Source organism: Erpetoichthys calabaricus, chromosome 13 (genome assembly GCF_900747795.2).
Source record: "Erpetoichthys calabaricus chromosome 13, fErpCal1.3, whole genome shotgun sequence".
Taxonomy (NCBI): domain Eukaryota; kingdom Metazoa; phylum Chordata; class Cladistia; order Polypteriformes; family Polypteridae; genus Erpetoichthys; species Erpetoichthys calabaricus.
In genome coordinates, this window is record NC_041406.2 from 135,703,702 (window position 1) to 135,725,332 (window position 21,631).

The window sequence follows — 21,631 nt, forward strand, 5'->3', positions numbered from 1 at the left end:
GGGATTTTTGTTTTCCATATAGCCCTATATAGTATATACAGTTAGGTTCATAAATATTTGGACAGAGACAACTTTTTTCTAATTTTGGTTCTGTACATTACCACAATGAATTTTAAATGAAACAACTCAGATGCAGTTGAAGCGCAGACTTTCAGCTTTAATTCAGTGGGGTGAACAAAACGATTGCATAAAAATGTGAGGCAACTAAAGCATTTTTTAACACAATCCCTTCATTTCAGGGGCTCAAAAGTAATTGGACAAATTAAATAACTGGAAATAAAATGTTCATTTCTAATACTTGGTTGAAAACCCTTTGCTGGCAATGACAGCCTGAAGTCTTGAACTCATGGACATCACCAGATGTTGGGTTTCCTCCTTTTTAATGCTCTCCCAGGCCTTTACTGCAGCGGCTTTCAGTTGCTGTTTGTTTGTGGGCCTTTCTGTCTGAAGTTTAGTCTTCAACAAGTGAAATGCATGCTCAATTGGGTTAAGATCAGGTGACTGACTTGGCCATTCAAGAATTTTCCACTTTGCTTTAATAAACTCCTTGGTTGCTTTGGCTGTATGTTTTGGGTCATTGTTCATCTGTACCATGAAACGCCGCCCAATCAATTTGACTCCATTTAGGTGGATTTGAGCAGAACACCTCAGAATTCATTTGGCTACTTCTGTCCTGTGTCACATCATCAATAAACACTAGTGTCCCAGTGCCACTGGCAGCCATGCATGCCCAAGCCATCACACTGCCTCCACTGTGTTTTACAGATGATGTGGTATGCTTTGGATAATGAGCTGTTCCACGCCTTCTCCATACTTTTTTCTTGCCATCATTCTGGTAGAGGTTGATCTTGGTTTCATCTGTCTAAAGAATGTTTTTCCAGAACTGTGCTGGCTTTTTTAGATGTTCTTTAGCAAAGTCCAATCTAGCGTTTCTATTCTTGAGGGTTATGAGTGGCTTGCACCTTGCAGTGCACCCTCTGTGTTTACTTTCATGCAGTCTTCTTTTTATGGTAGACTTGGATATCGATACGCCTACCCCCTGGAGAGTGTTGTTCACTTGGTTGGCTGTTGTGAAGGAGTTTCTCTTCACCATGGAAATGATTCTGCGATCATCCACCACTGTTGTCTTCCGTGGACGACCAGGTCTTTTTGCGTTGCTGAGTTCACCAATGCTTGCTTTCTTTCTCAGGATGTACCAAACTGTAGATTTTGCCACTTGTAATATTGTAGCAATTTCTCGGATGGGTTTTTTTTGTTTTCGCAGCTTAAGGATGGCTTCTTTCACCTGCATGGAGAGCTCCTTTGACCACATGTTGTCTGTTCACAGCAAAATCTTCCACATGCAAGCACCACACCTCAAATCAACTCCAGGCCTTTTATCTGCTTACCGTATTTTTTGCACCATAAGACGCACCTGACCATTAGACGCACCTAGGTGTAGAGGAGGAAAACAAGAAGAAAAATATTCTGAACCAAATAGTGTACTAATATGTTTAATAAAATATAGCAGAATAATATTTCAACCATGTAAATTCAACAGCGGTATTAAGAAACATCATTACTGTCATTAACAAATAACACATTATATAACACATTGTATAACACATTTTTATGCAATCGTTTTGTTCACCCCACTGAATTAAAGTTGAAAGTCTGCACTTCAACTACATCTGAGTTATTTCATTTAAAATTCATTGTGGTAATGTACAGAACCAAAATTAGAAAAAAGTTGTCTCTGTCCAAATAGTTATGGACCTAACTGTAGTATATACTTCCGGGCTGAAGAAAAATGTAATTCTCCATCTGACTCGGAAGTGCTGACAAGTCACATGAACAGAAGAGGTGAAGCACTTTCGGGTCAATGACTATATAAAGGACTATGGGAGACCCAGCAAGTGAGCCGGACTTTTGAGGGAGTGTGACAGAGCTGCTGGGAGGAGAGGAGCAGAATTATTGAGTTTAATAGTGTGCATTTATTATTGGTAATTACTTGTTTATGGTGGTGGAGGTGCTTTGGGGCACTTTAAAGAAGAAAATAAAATACTTCTGGGGGCTTTTAAACCAGTGTCTGCATCTGCCTGTTGGGTTTCACGAGGCAACAGCGCCCTCAAGCGTCCACTTATTGACAATAGTTATTTGGAACACATACATGTCATGTGTGTTCTGTGTCTGCAATGATCTGTGTAAATGTAAGATGACAGGAAATGCTGTGACGATGCAGGTTTGCTCCAATGCTCCCATCGTCCTTACGGGAGCCCTGAACCCGACACCGTCGGTAATGTCACCGAGATGAGCTGACAAATGAGGAAAATTCTCTAATGAAGCCAAGGGATAGTGTAAAAGTGCTTTTATTTTAAAACAACAGTGTCCAAACAAAAAGTGCATCTGGTTTCAATAAATAAACCATAAAAACAAGTGTTCAGTGGAGATAAAAACAACAAATAAATCCTTTAAAATCAGATGTTAAAAATGCAGTCTCACTCTTCATGATCTTAGCACGCCTCCTTCTCTCATTCTCCCTGGCTCACCCATAACTCGCGTAGCTGGCAGAGACCCCACAGCAACAAGCTCCTTTCAGCCGAACTCCGTATTGACTGCTTCCAGACTTGCAGCCAGACCACACAAGGTCGGCTCTTCTCCCTTCATCCTTTGCGCTCACGTAGTCGCTCCTCAGATCCCTCGGGAGGTCACCTGCCTTGCTCACCCCACTTACCGGAACATTCAGTGGGGTGGACTAGCCCCTAGAGGGCCACAACCAAACACTCCTTCGCAGGACCCCAGCTCGTGCTGTCTCCTCCTTACAGGTTGCCAGATCCTCCTGCTAAGACTGCCTTTTTACTTTCTTTAACCTCTTTTTCCTTTTCTCTATACATCTCTCCCCCTTCCTGCTGCCGACCTGTATATATAGCTCCGTCTCTGTGAGCGCAGCGCCTTAATCAGACGCTGCAGGAAGCCAATGAAGCAATTGAGAACGATTGCACCCACATGTGCAAGTGCGACTCGCTCCAACTACCTCATTAACTCCCCGCGGTCATGCAGTCGCGCCCACGGAGAATGACACGGCTATACGGATTTAAAACCTGGCCCTTTTTTTTTTTTTTTTTGAAGCCGCAGACCCGCTATACCACAAATGCGACGCAAGAAATGTTGAACACATAACGAGAACAGAAACTTTTTTCATGTTATACTAATAATTGGCCAAATGCCGACGTGAATTGTATAATGTGTGAAGATTGAAGTCCAAATATCAAATAAACACTTTCACAAAAGACACAGATATAACAAAACAAGTGTACTTTTTTTCAAGAATTTAACCAAAGTGAAAGAAATTGAGATAGGGTACGACACAAACACCCACATATATGTCTGCTTGGCTGGTGTAGAGGTAAGAACTGCTGTCTCCATGTCGAGAGGTGGCGGGTTCAATTCCGGGGCTTTCATCATTAACTGTTTTGAGTAGTGAGTGGCCATTTATTACTACTGTTATAGAATAAAAACATACAGACTCAAATAAATCAAATGTAACAGAAGGTGTAAATTTATGGTGCTTGTAAAAGTAAGCATTTTTGTTTCATTATTCACTTTTATTCTCTCAGTCGCCACCACGACAGGTACCAACCACCTTACGGCCACAGCTCCGGTCATCCGCCTCAACAATAGAGGCACGGAACATGGCCCATTCGGACTCAATATCCCCCACTTCCCTCAGGACATGATCGAAGTTCTGCCGGAGGTGGGAGTTGAAGCTACTTCTGACAGGCTATGCCAGACGTTCCCAGCAGACCCTCACAACACGTTTGGGCCTACCAGGCCTGACCGGCATCCTCCCCCACCATCGAAGCCAACTCACCACCAGGTGGTGATCAGTTGACAGCTCCGCCCCTCTCTTCACCCGAGTGTCCAAGACATGTGGCCGCAAGTCCGACGACACGACCACAAAGTCGATCATCAAACTGAAGCCTAGGGTGTCCTGGTGCCAAGTGCACATATGAACACCCCTATGCTTGAACATGGTGTTTGTTATGGACAATCCGTGATGAACACAGAAGTCCAATAACAGAACACCACTTGGGTTCAGATCGGGGGGGCCATTCCTCCCAATCATGCCCTTCCAGGTCTCGCTGTCATTGCCCATGTGAGCATTGAAGTCTCCCAGCAGTACGAGGGAGTCCCCAGAAGGTATGCCCTCTAGCACCCCCTCCAGGGACTCCAAAAAGGGTGGGTACTCCGAACTGCTGTTCGGTGCATACGCACAAACAGTTAGGACCCGTCCCCCCACCCGAAGGCGGAGGGAGGCTACCCTCTCGTCCACCGGGGTAAACCCCAATGTACAGGCTCCAAGTCAGGGGGCAATAAGTATGCCCACACCCGCTCGGCGCCTCTCATTGGGGGCAACTCCAGAGTGGTAAAGAGTCCAGCCCCTCTCAAGGAGATTGGTTCCAGAGTCCAAGCTGTGCGTCGAGGTGAACCCGACTATATCTAGCCGGAACCTCTCAACCTCGTGCACAAGCTCAGGCTCCTTCCCCTTCAGAGAGGTGACATTCCACGTCCCAAGAGCCAGCTTCTGTAGCCGAGGATCGGACTGCCAAGGTCCCTGCCTTCGGCCACCACCCAACTCACACTACACCCGACCTCCTTGGCCCCTCCCATAGGTGGTGAGCCCATGGGAAGGGGGACCCACGTTGCCTCTTCGGGCTGTGCCAGGCCGAGCTCCATGGGTGCAAGCCCGGCCACCAGGCGCTCGCCATCGAGCCCCACCTCCAGGCCTGGCTCTAGAGGGGGGCCCCGGTGACCCGCGTCCGGGCGAGGGAAAACGCCATCCAAATTTTTTATTCATCATAGGAGGTTGTGTTGAACCGCACTTTGTCTCATCCCTTACCTAGGACCAGTTTGCCTTGGGTGGCCCAACCAGGGGCATAAAGCCCCGGACAACAGAGCTCCTAGGATCATTGGGACACGCAAACCCCTCCACCACGATAAGGTGGCGGTTCGAGGAGGAGTGTAGGATGCTGTCAAGCTGAAGAAGGATTCCTACCAGTCCCTTTTGTCCTGTGGGACTCTGGAGGCAGCTAATGGTACCGGCAGGCCAAGCAGAATGCGGCTTCGGTGGTTGCTGAGGCAAAAACTCGGGCATGGGAGGAGTTTGGGGAGGCCATGGAGAATGACTTTCGGACGGCTTAGAGGAGATTCTGGTCCACCGTCCAGTGTCTCAGGAGGGGGAAGCAGTGCAGTGTCAACACTGTATATGGTAGGGATGGTGCGCTGCTGACCTTGACTTGGGATGTTGTGGGTCGGTGGGGGGAGTACTTCAAAGACCTCATCAATCCCACTAACATGCCTTCCAATGAGGAAGCAGAGCCTGGGGACTCAGAGGTGGGCTCCCCCATCTCTGGGACTGAGGTCACCGAGGTGGTCAAAAAACTCCTTGGTGGCAGGGCCCCAGGGGTGGATGAGATACGCCCGGAGTTCCTCAAGGCTGTGGATGTTGTAGGGCTGTCTTGGTTGATACGTCCCTGCAACATCGCATGGACATCAGGGACAGTGCCTCTGGATTGGCAGACCGGGGTGGTGGTCCCACTGTTTAAGAAGGGGGACCGGAGGGTGTGTTCCAACTACAGAGGGACCACACTCCTCAGCCTCCCTGGAAAAGTCTGTTCGGGAGTTCTGGAGAGGAGGGTCCGTCTGATAGTCGAATCTTGGATTCAGGAGGAACAGTGTGGTTTTCATCCTGGTCGCGGTACAGTGGACCAGCTCTACACCCTTAGCAGAGTCCTGGAAGGTGCATGGGAGTTCGCCCAACCAGTCTACATGTGTTTTGTGGACTTGGAAAAGGCGTTCGACCGTGTCCCTCGGGGAATCCTGTGGGGGGTGCTCCGGGAGTATGGGGTACCGGACCCCCTGATAAGGGCTGTTCGGTCCCTGTACAACCGGTGTCAGAGCTTGGTCCGCATTGTTGGCAGTAAGTCGAACCCTTTTCCAGTGAGACTTGGACTCCGCCAGGGCTGCCCTTTGTCACCGATTCTGTTCATAACTTTTATGGACAGAATTTCTAGGCGCAGCCAGGGTTTTGAGGGGGTCCGGTTTGGTGGTCTCAGGATTGGGTCACTGCTTTTTGCAGATGATGATGTCCTGTTTGCTTCATCAGGCCGTGATCTTCAGCTCTCTCTGGATCGGTTCGCAGCTGAGTGTCAAGCGGCTGGGATGGGAATCAGCACCTCCAAATCCGAGACCATGGTCCTCAGCCGGAAAAGGGTGGAGTGCCCTCTCAGGGTTGGGAGCGAGATCCTGCCTCAAGTGGAGGAGTTCAAGTATCTCGGGGTCTTGTTCACGAGTGAGGGAAGAATGGAGAGTGAGATCGACAGGCGGATCGGTGCGGCGTCCGCAGTGATGCGGGCTCTACATCGGTCTGTCATCGTGAAAAAGGAGCTGAGCCATAAGGCAAAGCTCTCAATTTACCAGTCGATCTATGTTCCTACCCTCACCTATGGTCATGAGTTATGGGTAGTGACCGAAAGAACGATATCGCGAATACAAGCGGCTGAAATGAGTTTTCCTCCGCAGGGTGTCTGGGCTCTCCCTTAAAGATAGGGTAAGAAGCTCAGTTATTCCGGGAGGGGCTCAGAGTAGAGCCGCTGCTCCTCCGCATCGAGAGGAGTCAGATGAGGTGGCTCGGTCATCTGATCAGGATGCCTCCTGGACGTCTCCCCGGTGAGGTGTTCCGGGCACGTTCAACCGGGAGGAGGCCCCGGGGAAGACCCAGGACATGCTGGAGGGACTATGTCTCCCGGCTGGCCAGGGACCGCCTCGGGATTCTCCCGAAAGAGCTAGAAGAAGTGGCCGGGGAGAGGGAAGTCTGGGTTTCTCTGCTGAAGCTGCTGCCCCCGCGACCCAACCTCGGATAAGCGGAAGAGGATGGATGGATAGATGGATTCTATCAGTCACATTCATGCTCCCCTCGATATGACACTGTTAGTTTTCAAATAAAGACTTGCTGTAACAGAGGTGAACTCGGATGCGGGTTCTACATCAGAGAAAGAGAACAGAAGCCCTCCCCGTAAGAAACATCCACTCACACATAAGAACAACGGAGCTGCAACAGGTGTAAAGGCAAAATATGGCACCATTTGGATGCAGCAGGAGGTTTGGTGTCATCCTGCCATTGAATCTGCCAAACGTATGTCCTTCAACGAAACAGCAGGGCTTGCAGAGCTTGCCAAAGTATCGTGCAAAAGCCTGTTTGTGATTATGTTTTGTGATGGTCGATTTCATTTATATGTTACTTATATAAAGCCAGATTGAATATTATTTACCTATTTACCTTGATTTATTTACTTATCTTCCTACAGCGTAAAGTCACAAGTGGACTGCAGAGATTCCTGTGTTTGATTGACACTGGCATGCTGACAAAGTACATGTGCAATATCATTCCTTATTCAGGAAAAGATCCCAGTCGTCCCCAGGAGAAAGACTTTCAGAGACATAAAGCTTATGGTGTTGTTTTTGGACAAAAGCAGAACCATAGCAACAGTTGCGTAAAGTGCGACAAGAGCTTCCACCTGCAGCTAAAGTCATTTGCATAATGAAGTAGCATTGCACATGTACTTTGTCAGCATGCCCGTGTCGATCAAACACAGGAAGCTCTGCAGTCCACTTGTGACTTAACACTGTAGGAAGATAAGTAAATAATTTAAGGTAAATACGTAAATAAAATTCAATCTGCCTTTTATATAAGTAACATATACAGTAAATGTAAGACTATCACAAAACATAATCACAAACAGGACTTTGCATGATACCTTGTCGAGCTCTGTAAGCCCTGCTGTTTCGTTGAAGGACATGCGTTTGGCAGATTCACTAGCAGGATGACACCCAACCTCTTGCTGCATCCAAACAGTGCCATTTTTCGCCTTTAGACCTGTTGGTCTTATGTGTGAGTGAACGTTTCTTGTGGGGAGGGCTTCTGTTCTCTTTCTCCAATGTAAAACCCTCATCCTCATCTGAGTTCACCTCTGTTATAGCACCTCTTTATTTGAAAACTAGCAGTGTCAGATTGGGGTGAGTGTGAATGTGACAGAGAGAATAAAAGTGAATAATGAAGCAAAACACTTACTTTTACAAGTACCACAAATTTACACCTGCTGTTACAGACTCAAATAAATTAATTGTATGTTTCTTATTCTATAATAGTAGTAATAAATAGCTGCTCACTACTCAAAACAGTTAATGGATAATAGCCCCGGAATTGATCCCGCAACCTCTCGATTTGGAGACAGCAGTTCTTACCTCTGCACCAGCCAAGCAGATGTGTATGTGGGTGTGTGTGTCGTAGTGCTGGGCGGTATACCGGTTCATACCAAAAACCATTTTTTATTTTTGTTACGATATGGATTTTTCTTATACCGGAACACCGGTTTAAATAGCCTAAACAACATTCGGAACGTGGCACAGCGGGAAACTGTTTAAGGGGGACCTTTTTCACTGGTGCACCGCAAAATTCGCATCCAACAGAGTACATGTTAGTGGAGGTATTGAGCGGTGAAAATGGACAGGGAACATTCTGAAACTGAAGCTGTAGCAGACGAAAGTTGAACATGATAACACAGAAGAACTTTTGACGAAAAAAGGTGCTGTGTCTGTTATCTGTAGATACTTTGGTTTTAAAAGGTCGGATGTGGAGCATTATTTTCAAATGTATGAATACTGTTTCTATACTACTGGATAATACTGCAAGCCAAGTTGTACTTGTTTTATTTTATTTTTTTTCAATACTGTGTAATGCATCTGGTTACTGTGTAATACTGTGATGGTGCCGGTCCCCTACAGACTCCCTCTTCCCAAATGGGAGTCTGTTGAACCAACACTGTTGATAGTTATGACCGAGATGAGCTGAGAAATCTCATTGAAGCCAGGGGATGTTGGAAAGTGCTCAAGTGCTTTTGTTAAAAACAGTCAAAGTAAAACCAAAAGTGTCCGTTGGACAGTGTTCAGAAAAATACAGTACCCAAATAAATAGCAAATCCATAAAGCCAGTGAAATGTGGGGATAAAATCCATAATAAATATATCCGTTAAAATGCAGTCTCTCTCCTTGCCCGATCGCAGCACACCACCTTCTGTCTCCACGGCTCACCCTTCACTGGCGTTGCTGACGGAGCCTTTGCAGCACGAACTGCTTTCTGCCAACCCCTGTTTTGGCTGCCGCCACACTGCGTAGCCAGACCGTCCGAGGTCGGCACACCTCCCGTCTTCCTTCGTGCTCACTCAGTCACTCCTCAGATCCATTTGGAGGTCTTACATTTTGCTCGCCCCACTCCACACGCTTACTCAGTGGGGTGAACCAGCCCCTAGATCACCTAAGCCTGCACTCCCTCACGGAGCCCCAGCTCGTGCTGCCTTCTCCTTCCTGGTGTCTGGATCGTCTCCCATGACTGCCTTTTCCCTTCTTTAACCTCCTTGTGTTCTATCTTTTCTTTTTTCCTTCCCCCATCCTGCCGGCCCATAAATATACGTCTCCGTCCGTGGGCTCAGTGCCTTATTCACACGCCACACTAAGCCGATGAAGCAATTGAGAAAGATCAGATGCGACTCGCCCCAATCACCTCATCAACTCCCTGCGGTCGAGCAATCACGCCCACGAAGACAGACACGGCGAACTGGATTTAAAAACGGACCATTTTTTTTTTTGTTTTTTTTGACCCACTAAACAACAAATAGTATTATAAATGCAAGTTGAAGTTTTATTATTTATTATATATATATATATATATATATATATATATATATATATATATATATATATATATATATATATAAATAAATATATAATATAATATAGCTTAGCTTGAAGCAAGGCCTATATTAATGCAATTTGCCTTAATGACGGTTCAGTTGGTAAAGATGTCATCTCCAAGTTGCAGTTGTTTTATTTTAGTTTGGTGAATACTGTGTAATGTACCTGGACTTGAAGTTTTGATGTAATAGTATTATTACTGGAAGTTGCACTATTATTTATTTTATTGTTATTATTTATTATATTATGCAGTTTAATGATGGTAAAGTTGTTTAAAAAGTCACTTTAACATGTCAGTGGACAGAGATTGTTAACATTAACAAAGTGTAGTTGGTTTACAAAAAATATTTGCCATTTATTCCTTTTCTAAGACATGTTCAATGCAATACAACTAAATGCCTCTTTGGATGGTTGACAATTTGTTGTCAAAGTTTTAGTTTAAGCGGTTTGCAAAATTTGTTCAATAAAAAGGTTCTATATTTTGACAGCAACTGTCATGCAGTGTGATTCCTTCTCTTCATTAGTGCCCCCCCCCCCCTTTGAAAACTATCACTTTATGGAGCCATGCAAACCTGTATTAATACTTGTGTGCACATTAAAATGTTTTTTTGTACAATGTACAATTCTCATGACAGTGGAATAGGTTATTCTTAGCCAGTCTACTGCAGTAATTGCAGTGGAAAATGTGATTAACTCATGCATGGGAAAAAAATACCGTCGAATACCGTGAAACCGGTACAATCTTGAAAAATACAGTGATATAGAATTTTGGTCATACCGCCCAGCACTAGTGTGTCGTATCCTGTCACAATTTCTTTTACTTTGGTTAAATTCTTGGGAAAAAAGCGCACTTGTTTTGTTATATGTGTCTTTTGTGAAAGTGTTTATTTAATATTTGGACATCAGTCTTCACACATTATACACTTCATGTCAGCATTTGGCCAATTATTAGTAGAACATGAAGTTTCTTTTCTAGTTATGTGTTCAGCATTTCTTGCCTTACATTTCCTGTCATCCTACATTTACACAGATCGTTGTAGACACAGAACACACATGAAATGTTGTGTTCCAAATAATGATATATTATTTACCCTATACAATTCAAGGCACCTCACACCCAGATAAACAGACTTGAGCTGGGAGAACTTTGTGTATGACTGAAGCTGCGTTGATGGGGAGGATGGGATAGTAGGCTGCCTGCTGCCGGTGCCGATTGACACATTTGCAAAACAAAAGATGCTGATGAGGAGGTACGAGGGAATTGGATTACAAGTTATTTCGTAGGCTTCAGGTATTCTAGTGTTAGATTTTTGTCCAGAATGATGTTAATTTGGTGCACGGCCAAAACATACGACCCAATGAGACTGGAGCTCAATTCCAATGTTTGCCGGTTGGATCTTGCCCTGGAAACATTTTGGACAATTTTAAACAAGATAGATGTGCTTGAGAAAAGATTTTCAGCTGAATAATTGTATGCTTTGTACATATGGATCTAGAGTGAATTCTGTGCATGGTCGAGAGGTTGAGTTCTTTTCATATAAATATACTGGAGAATATAACTGGACAAATCCGCTCGAATGGTACACGCAGACCTCATAAGCGGGGCCTGGGACAGTCGCCCCACTTGCCACCCCCAAATGCCGCTCTTGTCTGCAGGACAACCTGACGAACCCCACACGATTCCCCTGCCACTCACCTTTGGCCCTTGCAAGGAGACGTTGTCAATCGGGCTGCTCCTACTCCAGTGCTCTCAGTAGGAGCGCCCCTTTCACTACCTTCAGCTCCCGTGGTCCTGAGGCTCACTCCATAAACTCGGTCGCTCTCGCTCTCTCTCTGCCTCTCTGTGTTCCTTTTAATGTCCTTCATGTTATTAGTGTACCTCTCTGTCACTGGCCAGTCTGTTTTCACCTTTCCTCTGATCTGTGTTCTTTTTTCCCCTTCGCACTCGTGTATCCCCTTTTAAAACAGGGATGTGGCAAAGCTGCAACCATCAGCAGCTCCAAGTGCCAATTAGGGTTACGTGCGATCCTGCACCTGTGTACTAAGTGCAAGGCCGTCAGCACCCGCAGTGCACACGGAAAACCGCTTTTACCATGTTACATCCCCACACACGAGTGTGGCAATTAGAACTATTTTTTTATTAAAATGGCCACCTTTCTCAGCTGCAGACCAAACTTTACCTCAGGAGGGACAACATCAGAATCGAAGGTCTCCCTGAAAAACATGAAAGTCCAAACCTAGTGAAATTCACAGCTGAACTATTCTCTAAAATAACTGGAAATTGGACACTGAAATTTCAGCAGCCTACTGTATATGTGGATCGAATGCCTCAAAACCAAGAAGCCTGATTGTCTGTCTGCTTCAACAAACTACACGCTAATGAAAATTTGATGTTTCTTCTGAGACTGAAAGAGGAAACTATATTTGGAAAAAAAAAACGCATTTGTGTTTTCCCAGATTCCTCCTCTGCAACAGCTGCTAAATGTGCTGCATTCTACAGCATTAAACAGTGCCCACAAAGAGCTAAAATCAGATACAATCTCTTGTACCTTGTTGAAATGAAAGTAGTTATTGAAGGTCAGTTTTACATTTTTAGCTCTCTGGATGAAGCAGAAAACCTTCTTGGTTTTAATATTTGACTTCTTTCTCTCAATCAGGAGGTTTTTGACAGGGTGTTCCATGATTGTTTGTGGTGTTTAGTTTCAAATCTGGATTTATTTTGAAGATCAAGATGTTCTATAGTGATATTCAAAGTGTGCTAAAGATCAATGGTGGTCTTAAAACTTCATTTAAAGTGCGTCAGGGGATTAGACCCTTGTTCTTTGTTGGATATATTATATTCCCTGGCTATTAAGCCTACTGTTAATGGAATTACAGACAGTAAGTAGGGGGATTGTTTGTTCTTGGGTGTCCCCTACTCTCAGTTTTCTGTGAAGATGAAATTATGGTGCTGATTGAAAGCCAAAAAGACATTGACAGGATGCTTCAGGTTTTCAAAAGATTCGAGCAAGTGTTTTCTGTAAGTGTGAACTGGATTAAGAGCTCAGCAGTGTGAACTATGTGTGGACTAAAGGAGGTCTGAAAATCTGGAAGTATTTCCCAGAGATGAGACTTCTGAGACAAAGACATTGGAATGAGTACTAGACATTGTTAGAGGACTTTTAAAGGGTTGGCAGTGGTTATTGCCACAGCTCTCCTACAGATGGAGGAATTTGATTATTAATAACTTAGTCGCCGCAGGTCTGTGGCATAAGGGGCATAAATTAAAAAGAGTCAGTTCTGCCTGTGAGTTTTAGAAACATACCACATCTCTATTATGTATGTACTAGTCATTTTGCCCGTTACAATAATGGGCGCCAGAACAGTAGTGCATAAACATTAGTAGGAACAGTCTATATTAAATGGCAAGGGACTTTGACCTCATTCTTTTTGTTGGTCGTATTTTTCTTTCTTTCAGCCTTTCTTTTGTTGATGTTTACTTGATGAGCTGACCGTTCTTCGTGGGCTGCCGCCGTGTATTGTGTGTCTTTAATTTTCTGTGACAGTAATACTGTCTTGTACGGCTCTATTCAATAAGGGCGCGCACAAAAAGGCAAGCTTTTTGTGCACGCCCTTATTGAAGGATGCCTGTGTGCGCCCTTATTGAAGGATACCGTCTTATACGTCCGCTGGCTTGTACGTCCGTAATATACCTTTAATTTTCTCTGGCGGTAATACAGGCGTGCGCGTCGGTAATATGCCTTTAATCTCCTCTGACAGTAATACTGGCTTGTATGTGGCTGTAATATGCGTCACTGTATTGTGTACCTTTAATTTCCTCTCGCAGTAATACTGGTTTGTATTTCCGTAAAACGCCTCTAACTTTCTCTGACAGTAATATCGCGCATCGCACCGTGCCCCGCGCATGCGCACTTCACGAGAAGACACCCACACACGGACACCTGGACGCACATAAGGATTTTATATATATATAGATGTATGTATGTATGTATGTATGTATGTATGTATGTATGTATGTATATTGTCACAAACTCCACAAAGCGCCATAGCAAGGTTTGGGGCAGCCACCCATATATTTGGTTTCCTGGCTGCAAATTGCAAATAAATGATAGCACTGATGTGCACAGAACCGAGTCCAAAACAGAACTGAGGGAATAGGGAAAAGGTGGAGGCTTTTAAAGGGGAAGACAGGAAGTAAGGTCAAAGGGGTCGGGCTCATAAGGGTCTTTAGCCATAGGCTTGAGCCTGGACGTGACATCACAGGGGCCGGAGCCAGCAAGGTCTTCTTCCATAGGCTCGGACCCGGAAGTGATGTCAAGCATAGAACAGTGTATTGTTCAATAGGTGGTCTGCCATATCTCGCACTTTGACAAAGTGATCCATGGTCCAAAACAGTTTGAGAACCACTGTTCTAAATTGGTGAAAGCAAGAAACAGGAGAACATGTCATATATTAATCACAATAAACATTACAAGCATATGAGTTTTATTTATACTCTTGCACATTACATTATCTCCTAATTATCTTCATATGAAGCCCAATTGCAATTTAATCAGCATCCTTAATTCAGGAGCATCTTCAATATTTCTCCCATGTTGTGCTCTGATGCCAGTTGTTGATCAGGTTCTATATCTGTCTCCTATTCTTCAACTTATGACAAACTATGATATGCCACTGATGTTGACTTAGACTTCAGTGGCTCTTTAAAGGTATTTTTTTCTATTCCCTTTGTTTTCCTGAAAATGTACTCATTGCTTTTAAAAGTTGCACCAGGATTCTTAAAAGATAGGATATCACAAGTATTAATTAAAAAAATGCAACAATAAGCACCACTTCCAGCATAAGCAGGATCTGAAGTATTCATCCACCATAAGAGGACAAGACCAATTTTGTAAGCATGATTTGCGTTTGTCCTGTAGATGACTGGTGTGCTTTCCTGGACAGATCTCTACCTACAATCTTTGACTGAAAAATACAGTTTTGAAAAATCTTTGCGTTAATAAATGATGTATCCTTTATTTATAGGAGAAAGGTATCAATGAAAAACCTAAAAGAAAGAAAAGAATAGCTCCTCGTGACTATAAGGAATGGGATAAGTAAGTTCATGAAATTTGCATTATCACATTAAATTTTTAGAACTGTAACATACTGTATGCACTGTACTGCACTGTAACTGTACTATAGAACTCTAACAGAAAGTTAAGAAAAAAAACTTAGAATTGATTTACTGTATTATGTCTGAAAGTCAATTTTTATATGTAGCATTTTTTTATACTGAAAAATTTTAGCTTGAAAAGTAAGAAATGTTATTTATATTTTCACCATGACTTAATCTAGCATAGTCATTGTTTTTTTTTTTTAATAAATTGTTTATATGCGCAAATTTATATTTCGAACAATGAATGCATTAGAAAGAGAAAGAAGTAAATATGAATTACCTCCCATACAAATGTATGTAAACCACAAGTTGTATTAGTTCATTACAGTAAGTATAACCAGGGACTAAAATAGTTTGGGTTTTTCATTGGTTCACCTGCTGCTAATGATCAGTATATTGTAAAGTAATCTATCTATCTATCTATCTATCTATCTATCTATCTATCTATCTATCTATCTATCTATCTATCTATCTATCTATCTATCTATCTATCTATCTATCTATCTATCTATCTATCTATGTGAAGGGGGCTGCAATATAAAGGTAAGAAACTAAATTTGGTATTGCTCGTTTACTTCTCACTATACATACAGTGTATAGTATAATACACTATGATATGTGGAGACCTCAGACATCTTCATAAAGGATTTTCAGACCACACCCTAGTATTTTCAGAACTCTCTTGTCACAACTTATGGCTGTGTTCATACTTCAACAACATAACAGACTCTGAATAGCAATGGCATTTGTGTGGAGGGTAGCCAGTAGAAAAACATTTTCTTGTTAAAAAAAAAACACTGCTTGTATTTTCCTTATGATTATATATTGTAGAGTGTCTTTTTGACCAAAATAAAACACAATATTTAGTTAAAATGTAACACTACTAACAAAACACTACTAATGAAATGCTGTCACAAGGGGGTGGGAGTGTTTTAGGGCTGCTCAGATGACTGTGGATCTATAAAACCTGGTGTCCCTGAAAGAACTGTACATTCATAGTTACACCAAAATATCAGGCCTTCTGTTTGACATTTGTAAATAAGTGTATTCTCCAGCATGACCATGATCCTAAACGTTCCAATAAATCTACTAAAAATTAACCACAAAAAAAAATTTTTAGGTTTCAAAATGACAGATTTAAAGTAACAGATGGCAATGTAATAGAACTGCAGAATCCAGTTCTTTACAATAATAGACAACAAGTCTGAAACATTTCAAGCAATTTTGTAAGTAGCAATAGGTAAAAGTGCCTCAGTGCTAATGTGGAAGAGTCATTGGTTTCATGAGGAAATATTTGATTGGAAATTGTCTTTTTGTATTACTTTTGGTGATCAAGCCGAAAATCAGTTTATCCTAGATTTACAGGTGCTGGTCATAAAATTAGAATATAATGACAAAGTTGATTTATTTCAGTAATTCCATTCAAAAAGTGAAACTTGTATATTAGATTCATTCATTACACACAGACTGATGTTTAATCGAATGTTTATTTCTTTTAATTTTGATTATAACTGACAACTAATGAAAGTCCCAAATTCAGTATCTCGGAAAATTAGAATATTGTGAAAAGGTTCAATATTGAAGATACCTGGTGCCACACGCTAATCAGCTAATTAACTCAAAACACCTGCAAAAGCCTTTAAATGGTCTCTCGGTCTAGTTCTGTAGGCTACACAATCATGGGGAAGACTGCTGACTTGACAGTTGTCCAAAAGACGACCATTGACACCTTGCACAAAGAGGGCAAGACACAAAAGGTCATTGCTAAAGAGGCTGGCTGTTCACAGAGCTCTGTGTCCAAGCACATTAATAGAAAGGCGAAGGGAAGGACAAGATGTGGTAGAAAAAAAGTGGACAAGCAATAGGGATAACCACACCCCGGAGAGGATTGTGAAACAAAACCCATTCAAAAATGTGGGGGAGATTCACAAAGAGTGGACTGCAGCTGGAGTCAGTGCTTCAAGAACCACCACGCACATCATTTCATTTTCCAACAGGACCTGGCACCTGCACACAGTGCCAAAGCTACCAGTACCTGGTTTAAGGACCATGGTATCCCTGTTCTTGATTGGCCAGCAAACTCGCCTGACCTTAACCCCATAGAAAATCTATGGGGTATTGTGAAGAGGAAGATGCAATACGCCAGACCCAACAATTCAGAAGAGTTGAAGGCCACTATCAGAGCAACATGGGCTCTCATAACACCTGAGCAGTGCCACAGACTGATCGACTCCATGCCACGCCGCATTGCTGCAGTAATTCAGGCCAAAGGAGCCCCAACTAAATATTGAGTGCTGTACATGCTCATACTTTTCATGTTCATACCTTTCAGTTGGCCAACATTTCAAAAAATCCTTTTTTTGCATTGGTCTTAATTGATATTCTAATTTTACGAGATACTGAATTTGGGACTTTCATTAGTTGTCAGTTATAATCATCAACATTAAAAGAAATAAACATTTGAAATACATCAGTCTGTGTGTAATGAGTGAATCTAATATACAAGTTTCACTTTTTGAATGGAATTACTGAAATAAATCGACTTTGTCATGATATTCTAATTTTATGACCAGCACCTGTATGTTCTTTGTTCATTATCTGTTTTTGTTTGTGGGGTTTATTTATTTGGTGTTGTCTTTACGCAGAACACAGTCCTTTCATTATGTATCAGATCAACATTGGACATTCTTTTGCACCGCACACAAAATTAATAAATTTCGAGAAGGCTATTCCCTAGATATTTATCCATATCATCATCTGGTAACTAGACTGTATGTTTGAATTGTGTTCTATTGGTGGGGTGCATGTTATATTAGGTTTGATTGTGTCCTGGCTTAGCGGCTCAGGGCTGCTGCAATACTGAAAACTAGGTTTAATTAACAAAGGATGTTCTTATAAAATGGCATGTTTTTAAAAGTACAATACAGATTCTCTTTCCTTATGTCTATCTGCCTGTTTCCCTTTGACACCAATGAACCCATTACTCTTTTTGTTTAACTGTGGAAAAATTATTTTTTTAATGCACTCACACCTGGACATTTTTTAAACAAAAGAAATTACTGTTTTTCTAGGAAATTCAAGGAAAAGATGATTTCAGAATGCTAAATGTTATTATACAGCTGTGTTAACAGTTTCTGTCTTGGGCTTCCCAATGACTGTTAGAACAATTTTCACAAGAACAGGCCATTCAGCCCAACAAAGTTTGTTAATCATATTCACCTAATTTCTCCAAAATTACATCAAATTAGTTTTTGAAGGTACTGCTTGCTAATTTTGAACACTTTGATCATGTTACCTCCTAATCTTTTTCTTCATCTTCTTCCTCTTCATCTTTTCAACGTCTATGTGGGGTTGATGTTTTATACTGTAGGTTTCAGTATGATTTTTATGGCCAGATGTCTTTCCTGACACCCACTCTAGCATTGGTTACCAGTTCTTGCAAAAAAACCACTAAAGTAATTTCAAAGCATCCATCCATCCATCCATTTTCCAACCCGCTGAATCCGAACACAGGGTCACGGGGGTCTACTGAAGCCAATCCCAGCCAACACAGGGCACAAGGCAGGAACCAATCCCGGGCAGGGTGCCAACCCACCGCAGGACACACACAAACACACCAAGCACACACTAGGGCCAATTTAGAATCACCAATCCACCTAACCTGCATGTCTTTGGACTGTGGGAGGAAACCGGAGCGCCCGGAGGAAACCCATGCAGACTCGGGGAGAACATGCAAACTCCACGCAGAGAGGACCCGGGAAGCGAACCCGGGTCTCCTAACTGCGAGGCAGCAGCGCTACCACTGCGCCACCGTGCCACCCAATTTCAAAGCATTCATAAGTAATTCATAATATTATTTATAAGATCTTCTTCTTCTGTTTAGGCTACTCCCATTAGGGGTTGCCACAGCGGATCATAATATTATTTATTATTAATAAGGTAAAATGTAAAAAAACATGCTATACAATGTTAATTACACACTATTAGATTAGCATCCGAACAAACCAGCCTGAACAACATTTCCTGGAAACTGCATGGTACTCTGCTATACACCGTTTCCCAATAAGACTGAAATAACTTTTTTATTGAGTTTGTTATAAACATAATGTGTAATGACATATAGAGTAGTAATTGTTCTTTCAAGGAAATGTGGCATTTGTTATGAAAGTTAAGGAGGTTATGACTCCACTTCATTTGTAAAGTAATTGCATTCAAGCTGGACCTGTCATTGCATACATGTAATTCTTACAAGGATTAAAGAGTGGGGAAGTCGCATGATGCTCCATGGTAATGGCTGCTTATGGCTTCTTCACCTTGCTTTAACTGGAACCCTCCTTTGAATAGTAGTTGTGATATATGTTACTGCCAAAGTTGCTAAGTTTTCTTCTTACCTTACACACTAAGCTCATCATGTTCAAGACATGACGTATGACAGTTACATTTATCCTTACGCACATTAACCATTCATGGATATGGAATGATTGTAACACCAAGGATCATTGAAGGGTAGATTCTTTGAAAGTACAGCCTCTGGCCATATTATTCATAGATTTGATCTGGGTAATCATTTTTATGCAGGTAATGCTCAACTCTATTTTTATGTTAAAACTGAAACTTTATTTGAGCTTCCTCAGCTCACAACTTGTCTCGGTGAAATTAAAACCAGGATGGAGCAGAAGTCTTTAAAATGAAATTGCAACAAAACTGAACTCCTGCAAACTGGCACTAAAGCAGAATTTAAAACAATGAGCTGCTTTTCAGTCACACTTGATCTCATCAGACCACCTTCTAATGCAAGGAATCTTGGTGTTATTTTTTTAATTCCTCCCTTTCTTATTCCACCCACATAAACCACATTAAGAAACTTTCTTACTATCACCTCTGTAACATATCCTGTGTTCTCTCATTCCTCTACTTTTCTAATGCTGAGAAACTTGTCCATGCTTTTATCACATCCCACATAGATTATTGTAACTCCCTACTGGCAGGTGCCCCTTCAAATCTTATATCACAGCTCCAGTTGATTTAAAACTCTGCTGTAAGAGTCCTTACACTAACCAGCAACAGTGAGCACGTAACAACCATCCTACTTTGCCTTCACTGGCTCCCTGCCTCTTACAGGACTGAATATAAAATTCTACCAATAACCTACAAAGCTTTAAATGGCCTCTACTGTTCATCCACTAAGGTCCCCTGATTCTGGCAATCTTGTTGTGCCCACACTAACGTGCACTCTATGGATGACCGTGCCTTCAGCTGTTGTGGGGAACAGCCTGGGCACAGACAGGCAGACATCGTTTTGTCACCCAACACGTTTATTATACAACTATTATTTACAATTATTGTGCCACACAACCCACAGACTCCCCCAAAGTCCAGGCCAATACCACAATGCCTTTCCTTCAGACCGCCTCCTTCTCTCTCCTTCCAGACCTCGTCCTCTTCCACCCGACTCCAGCCTCGAATGAAGGGAGGCGGCCCCTTTTATCACTACCCGGATGTGCTCCAGGTGTGCACCGGCCACCCCGCGGAAGTGCCGGCTGTCCTTCCGGAAGCACTCCGGGTGTTCCCTCTCTTCTCCCCAGTACTTCCTGGTGTGGCGGAAGCACTGGGGTCCAGGGTCCTTCAGGCAGGGGGACGCCCCCTGGCGGTGACCACGGGCCCCTACCCTGTACCCGTTGCCCCCAATACAACCAGGGTGGACGCCCCCTCATGGTCTGGAGGAGGAATGAGCCCTCCTCCTGTTTTCCTGGGCGTCCCGGATGGGGTGCCACACTGTATAGTGTCCATACTTTGGAATGACCTCCCAAAATTAATTGGATCAGCTGACTCAATTCATTCCTTTCAAGTAACAATTTGAAACTCATCTGTTTATGAAGGCTTTTTAACTTACGCTAACATTCTGCCCCTTTCAGTTTACCTCTCAGTCCTGATGCTCAGGATAATTTGTGTGTGTGTTATATCACAAATTTATGTTATTTGTTCAAGCTTTTTTCTACTATTGAATTTAGTATTTTACTCTGGTTTACTGTCTTTTATTGTTTTTAATGCTTTGTATATCCCGTATTTATCCATTTTAGTGTTCTATGCAAAATATTTATATGCAATTTTGCATATACCGTGCTGTTCTTTCTGAAACTATGTGAAATACCTTGAGAATGGGTAAGGCACTATATAAATAACATTTATTATTATTATTATATGGGTGTGAGATATGGAAATTTGGGTAGATTTCTCTCTTAACATAATTTCTTTTTTGTATACCGAAAAAAGTGTATACAGTAGCTAGATAGTTGAATTTGGAGTGTAAAACTGTTCATAAGATCAAAAACGTTTGTCTATATAAAGATCTCTGTGTCTTTGTCCCCAGAGTTTTCCATAGGTTAATTACTGAGTGGAGATGAGAAGGGTGAAAAAGGTGATTATTATGTATTGGAACAGATGAGAGCTTGGAATCTCTACCTTGGAATGTGTCCTGCATTGTTTCCATATTTTAAAACCATGGTGGACAACTCAATTCCTGGTGTTTGCTGATAATTAGTATTGATTGTAGCACAGAGCAGGACATACAAAGATTTATAACATTATTTTCCATTGCAAGCCAGAACATTGTAAATTCACGAATTTCTGCCAATTACCAAAAATGTATTTTTACTCCTCAGTGGTAACTTTAAAAGTTAAGTG

General features: G+C 42.4%; 1 protein-coding gene across 3 annotated transcripts in view; it reads left to right on the forward strand.

The window, feature by feature from the left end:
- LOC114663726 (sperm-associated antigen 1-like) overlaps nt 1-21,631 on the forward strand; it is a 121,422-nt gene that overhangs the window by 22,929 nt on the left and 76,862 nt on the right. For all 3 annotated transcript variants that reach the window (XM_051935497.1, XM_028817648.2, XM_051935498.1), the window contains exon 5: nt 14,815-14,885. In XM_051935497.1, coding sequence (XP_051791457.1) covers nt 14,815-14,885 — 71 coding nt within the window. The remainder of the gene's footprint in view (nt 1-14,814; nt 14,886-21,631) is intronic.